At 71.6% G+C, this 6109-nt stretch overlaps 1 protein-coding gene across 1 annotated transcript; it reads right to left on the bottom strand.

Annotated features, from left to right (window-relative positions):
• Window positions 1-1051: 1051 nt before the first annotated feature.
• On the bottom strand, window positions 1052-1937 carry ID1 (inhibitor of DNA binding 1, HLH protein). Its single transcript, XM_032198389.1, has 2 exons — window positions 1617-1937; window positions 1052-1351 (listed from the first exon to the last, which is right to left on the bottom strand). The coding sequence occupies exons 1-2, from the start codon at window positions 1935-1937 to the stop codon at window positions 1310-1312; spliced, it is 363 nt and encodes a 120-aa protein (XP_032054280.1). The 3' UTR covers window positions 1052-1309.
• Window positions 1938-6109: the final 4172 nt, after the last annotated feature.

Raw genomic sequence — 6109 nt, 5'->3', positions numbered from 1 at the left:
AGACCCCGCTTTGTCCCCCCAGCCCCCCGAGAAGGGCCGGGCACGGTGGCTCCAGCCCCGAGGGGGGCTCCTGAGTCACGGGGCAGCCTCCTGGGTCCTGGGGCACCCACAGCTGGGGGGGTTGCACAACCCCGGCCACGAAACTTCCTTCTGCTGCTGGGGGCTGCTCCGTGTCCCCAGGGCTGGCACCAGCACCCTGGGGCCCGCAGGAGCTGCAGCTCCGGGCAGCCCACGGTGGGGACTGTCCCTCAGGGTAGCCCACGGGGGGGGCTGCCCCACGCCGTGTCCCCTGCCCAGTCACTTGGCCGGTGACGGTGTGTGAGTTATGGGAGGGCACGGGCAGCCCTGCAGGGAAGTGGGGCGAGGGCAGGCCCCGGAGATGTCCCTGGGCAGCTCACCCCATGGCACCCACCCCTGCAGACACGTCCCAGCACTGGCGGGGAAGCAGCTGCCCCCCTGCGCCTGCCCAGGGGTCCCCTCTCAGCCTCAAACCACGCCGCAGCCCGGGGAAGCTGGAGCAGGCTGCGCCCCCCCCAGTCCCTGCTGCGGGGCAGCAAGGGCACAGCCCCCATGGGCAGGGTGCTGGGATGGGGATGTGCCACTTGCAGCCCCCCCAACACATAAATTCACTGCAGGGATCCCCAACCAGCCCCATCCCTGCCTTCTGAGCCACCCCATGCACTACAGGGGGGTGTGAGGAGACCCCCCCCCAGAGCCCCCAGCCCCAGAGGGGGGGCACAGGGAGATGGCAGGGCATGCCCACCCCCGGGTGTGCCTCCCCCCTGGGGCTCAATGCCCACTGCCCCGTGCTGGGGGGGGGGGGTCACTCACACACAGCCTCTGCCCCACAGCACCCCAGTACCACCAGTACAGGGGCCAGCCCAACTGGGACCCCCCTCACTACACCCCCCCAGCCCAGGACGGGCTCCTATGGGACTCCCGATGCGTGCCCAGGCTCTGGGGGCAAGCCAGGAGGGATCCACACCCCCCCCCCCAAAAAAAAAAAAAAAAAAAAAAAAGCCCCGTGCAATGCAGCCACGAAGAAGACGCGTGCCTGGTAATCAGGGCTTGTTTAATAACAAAACTCCAGCTATTGTAGAACAATATTCTCCAGCATCATTGTAATATACAATACAGGGAATGCTCTCAGCAATCTGAGAAGGTTACGATCCGAAGCCCCCGGGTTGGGGGGGTGTGGGGGGGGGGGGCCCTGGCTGCAGCCCCGCAGCTTCGGGCCCCATCCGTGCCCGGGGGTCCCATCCGGAGCGCGGCGCTGGGTGGGGGGGGTCCCGGTAGGTCCGTGGAGGTCTCAGCGGCACAGGATGCGGTCGGCAGCGGGCATGCACGGAGCCTGCGGGAACGGGAACGGAGAGGGCGGTCAGTGCTGCTCGGGGACCGGGGGGGGGGGGGGAAAACAAGGGGGTGACGGTGTGGGGGGGGGCAGCCCCAGGGACCAGGGGGGGTGGTGGAGGGGCCGTCCCGGGAAAGGGGGCAGCGGAGGGGGGCGGCCGGGGGGAGAAGGGGGAAAAGGGGGAAAAAGGGGAAAAAGGGCCCGGGGGGAGAAGGGGGACCCCGGGGCCGGGCAGGGCTCGGGGCAGCCCCGGCACCGCACTCACCTCGGGGGGCTCGGCGGCGTTGGGGGGCCGGGGGGGCCCGGGCTGCAGCGCGAGCTGCAGGTCCCAGATGTAGTCGATGACATGCTGCAGCAGCTCCACCTTGGACACCCTCCGGTGCCGGGGCAGGGTGGGCACCAGCGCCCGCAGGCGCGAGTAGCAGCCCTTCATGTCGTACAGCAGCGCGGCCGCCGCTTGCTCAGCCGCGATCGCTCCCGGCCCCGGCCCCGGCCCGCAGCGGGCGGCTTCCCCGGGCCTCACCGCCTTCAGCGCCCCGCCGGGACCGGCGGGCAGCGGGGACGGGGCGACGGCGGCGACCTTCATGGCGAGCGAGCGGGCGGGCGGGCGGCGGAGCGGAGCGCGGCGCGGCGGGCGGCGCTAGGACCCTGCGGGCGGCCGTGGGAGCGCTGCGCCCCGCCGCGCCGCGCCGCGCCAATTATAGAGCGCCGCCGAAGGGGGGCGGGGCCGCGGGGAGAGCGGCAGCCAATGGCGGGGCAGAAGGGGCGGGGCCGGCGGCGGCCGCCCCATTCATGCGCCCCGAAGGGCAGAGCCTTAAAGGGGCCGCGGGAGAGGGGGAGAGCGGGAGGGGGGCTTGGGATACGGGGAGGGGGCTGGAGGGGTGCGGGGGGGCCCGCCCCGCCGCGGGCCCGTACCGGGGGTCCCCCACGACCCCCCATTACCCCCCGCAGCCCCCCGGGCTCCCCGCACCCCCCGGGGTCCCTCCACCGCCGGGCTCCCACAGCCCAGCCCCCCCCTTCCCCGTTGCCCCCCCCGTGCCCTGCAGCCCCCTCGCCCCCCGCAGCCCAGCTCTCCCCCCACGCCCCCCACACACCCCCCCCATCCCTCCCACGCCCCCCCATCCCTCCCAGCCCCCCCCGGCCTCGCTGCCGCCCCCCGTAGCCCCCCCTCCCCCTTCCCCGCCCCCCCCCGGGCAGCTCAGACCGTTAGACGCCAGGGCCGTGACGTCACCCATTCATAAAACCCCGCGCGCTGTCAGCGCGGCGCCTGGCGGGCGGTGCCCATGGAGACGGGGGCGGGGCTGGGGGGGTTGGGGAGGGGGTGGGGGGTGGGGGGGGGCACCTGCGGCCACCGGGGCACGGCCGAGGGGCACCGGCACCCCACGGGGACACGGGGACACCCCGAGGGGACCCCGCAGCCCCGGCCCTGCTCGCCCTCGGGCTGTCCCCCCCTCATCCCCGGAGCTCCCCGGTGTGCGCGGCTGCGGGACGGGGACGGGGACGGGGACGGGGACGGGGACGGGGACGGGGACGGGGACGGGGAGGTCCCCCCTGGGCGGCTGCAGCCTCCGTGAGGCCTCGAGCCGAAACCAACCCAGGCCCTGCCCCGAAGGGCTTCCGATCCGAGCGCTAATTAGCGGTAATGATCGTGCCCGGCTCCCCGCACCTGCAGGGAGGCGCAGCCGCATCTCGGCGGGGGCCTTGGGCAGGACCCGACCCGCAGCTGCAGCAGGAGCGGAGCGGCCGGGAGCAGCTCTCCAAGGGCAGCTGCAGCCTCCTCGGCCACCCGCACGCTCGGGGACGCGTGAGCGTGTGTGCGTGGCACGGGCACGGCCACGGGGGCACGCACACGGCCGTGCATGCAGGCACACGCACGGGCGTGCACGAGGAAACGCAGTCGTGCACAGCCTTGTAGAAGCTCCCACGTGCACAAAGCAGGCCATGTGCAGTGGCTGCAGAAGCGGGGATGGACGCAGGCACACCGCGGGTACCCGGTGTGGGTGAGCCATGCTCCCCGTCCTCGTGGCGTGGCTGTGTCAGGGCCAGGCCCTGCCATGGGGGAGCCCGCAGCATCTCCCCGGGTGTGGAGTGAGATGAAGGCCTCTCCTCATCTTCCTCTGCAGGGTGGGGGCAACCCCGGAGCCTGCTGCGCATGGAGGGGCTTTAACCCAGCACCTCTGGGCCCTGCGTGGCCAGGGACAGCTGCATCCCTCCATCCTCCCATCCCTCCATCCTCCCATCCCTCCATCCTCCCATCCCTCCGTCCTCCCATCCCTCGGTCCCTCCATCCCCCTGGCTTTGTGAGCACATCCGTCCCTCTGTCCCTCCCTCTGTCCCTCCGTCCCTTCATCCCCGAGCGGTTCCCAGGGTGGGCACGGCGCTGGGGTCGCCCCCTCCATTCATGAGCCCCGCGGAGGGGGCCTGGTGCTGCCCGGTTCCCACCGCGGCTCTCAAAGCCACTAATTAGCCCCCATCTGGCGGTGGCGGCCCGGCCGTGGCGGGGAGGCCGGGGACATTGTGCGCAGGAATGCCTTTCAGTGCCGCCGGCCCGGCCGCGCGCCCGCCAGCTGCACCGCCAACAATACGCCACGGCCGGGACGAGCCAGCCCCGAGCACCCCGGGTGGCGTTGGGGACAGGGACACGGGCGTCCCTTCATCCCGCGGGGGTCCCCCAGGTTGTGGGACCCCCCCACCTCGGTACTTTGGGGTGCTGGGGTTGGCGGCGTGGCCCCGCGGTGCTGCCCTGGTTGTAGCCGGGTGCCGGTGTCGGCCCCCAAGACGGATGGCTTCATTTCCATCTCAATTCTGGGAACGGTGGCCTCGGCCATATGGCGCTGGCGGGGCGCAGCCCGGGCCGGGAGCGCGGCTGCTTTGCGCCGAGCAGGGGTTGCCCAGCAGCCGAGCACATCAAAGCCCCCTGCGCCGTGCCCCCCCTGCACCGGAGGGACCACACAGGGCACGGCCGCACCGAGGGGCTGCCTGCGCCGTGGGGACGATGGGGACAGGGGCTGGGCAGTGCCACAGCCCCGTGGCAGCACCCGGCCCCGCGTGCAGGGCTCTGCAACGTGGAGTTGGGTTCCCCAGCGGGCACTGATGAGTTTGGGAGGGCTCAGGTTTGGGTTTTGTTCCCCTAAAAGCAGCAGGAATGGGATGGGCTCAGCAGGACACCGCGTCCCAGCAGCACGGAGCCAGACGCGGACGCGTGGCCGAGCGAGCGCAGGAGGGGATCCCACGGACCCGCAGACACCAGGGTGCCCGCTACATGAATGGGTTCCCCCCAAATTTTGCCTACTCAGCCCTCTGCATCGCCTCCAGCCCAGCCATCCCCGTGCCTATCGGGAGCCCCAACGCTGCCTGGGGCCAGCAGCACCCGTCGCACAGCTGGAGCGGGGCCGAGGCCTGAGAAAGCCCCCGCGCGTTCCCCTCCCGCCTTCTCCCTTCCCGTTCCCGGCTCCATCCGCTGCAGCCCAGACCAGCTGGAGCCAGGCGGCCCTTCCTGGGATTTATTCCAGCTTCCTGCCCCTCCTCGCCGGCAGGCCGGGGACGGGGCTGCTCTCTCCTGCTTCCTCTCCCTGCTCGCAGCCGACGGCCGGGCGCCGGCGCTCCGTGGGACCCCGGCTCTCACCAGAGGCCCCCCCACCGTGGCCGGGTGTCCCTGGCTCCAGGTGCTGTCAGCTGGGCTGGGGGACAGGGCAGATGGAGCAGGGTGCTGCACCCAGCACCCATCCCTTTTAGGGAGGCTCTGCGGGGCTCCGGGGACCAGCAGACCCCACGTGTCCCCCCCAGGCACCAGCATTTCCCACCCCACGCTCAGCGTTTGCACCCATGGGTGCTCCCTGTGCGCCCACAGCCTGTCCTACCAGGGCTGCGGGGCTGAGTTCAGCCCCTGGCACAAGGGGAAGGTGCCCGGGGTGTCACAGGCAGTGTTTGGGGAGGGGGGAATCACCCCAAACCCCCCAGCTGGGGCAGCACGGATGGAGCCGTCCCCCAGCCCCGTGGACAGAGGGCTCACACTGGAGCCGGGGGGATTTTTTTGTGTCCCCCACGAGCCAAAGGGACCCCACAGCAGGGGGAAGGTGGCCCAGACAGAGCGGAGCCGCGCAGCCGCCGCAGGACCCAGGTGCAGCAGGGGCAGGAGAGCCCCGGGGGCCGCCCAGGCGCTGGCTGTGCTCCCAGCTCCTTGCAGGGCCCGAGCGCTTCCTTCCTCCGGGCTCTGCCCCGCTTATCGGCCGGGCAGGGCCGGGGTGACCCCGCTGTCCCCTCTCCGTGCCTTCCGCTCCCCGTGGCGCCGCTGGGAGCCCCTTGGAAAGCTCCCAGCTCGCTGCCACGCTCCTGCTGCCCACAGCTGGGGGACCAAATGCACCCCAACACCACGGAGGCTGAGCGGGGATAGGTGCGAGACCCCCGGGGATGCCCCCAGCCGAAGCTCGGGAGGACACGGAGCCTTGTAGGACGTGGTGACGGCCCCACAGCCTCGGGCACGGCCCCGTGTCGTGGCCCCGTGTCGTTTTCCACGGGGCACTGGAGCCTGGTGGAATCACATCTGGAGTCTAGACTCAGCGGCTCTGTGGGCCGGGCCTGGCGGCCGCGCGGTGCCCAGGCCCCGCTGCACACTGTTTGCTTAGCTGGAGGTATTTAATTGGAATTAAAGTGGCCCCTCTTGTTTTTGCGGACAGGGCCGTTGGAAAAAGGAGCTGTAAGTCATAGAAAACATCTGTAGGAGCCCGCGCGGGGTCATTAGATGGCAGAAGGCGAGGC

Source organism: Aythya fuligula, chromosome 16 (genome assembly GCF_009819795.1).
Source record: "Aythya fuligula isolate bAytFul2 chromosome 16, bAytFul2.pri, whole genome shotgun sequence".
NCBI classification, from domain to species: domain Eukaryota; kingdom Metazoa; phylum Chordata; class Aves; order Anseriformes; family Anatidae; genus Aythya; species Aythya fuligula.
The sequence above is the reverse complement of the archived record's forward strand: the minus strand, read 5'-3'. Positions and strand labels throughout refer to the sequence as shown.

Excerpts from the sequence above, each read along its gene's own strand:
- ID1 (XM_032198389.1), bottom strand. The coding sequence starts at position 1,937 with ATGAAGGTCGCCGCCGTCGCCCCGTCCCCGCTGCCCGCCGGTCCCGGC. Across the intron at positions 1,352-1,616 it reads ACGCCGCCGAGCCCCCCGAG|GCTCCGTGCATGCCCGCTGC; the intron begins GTGAGTGCGGTG and ends CCGTTCCCGCAG.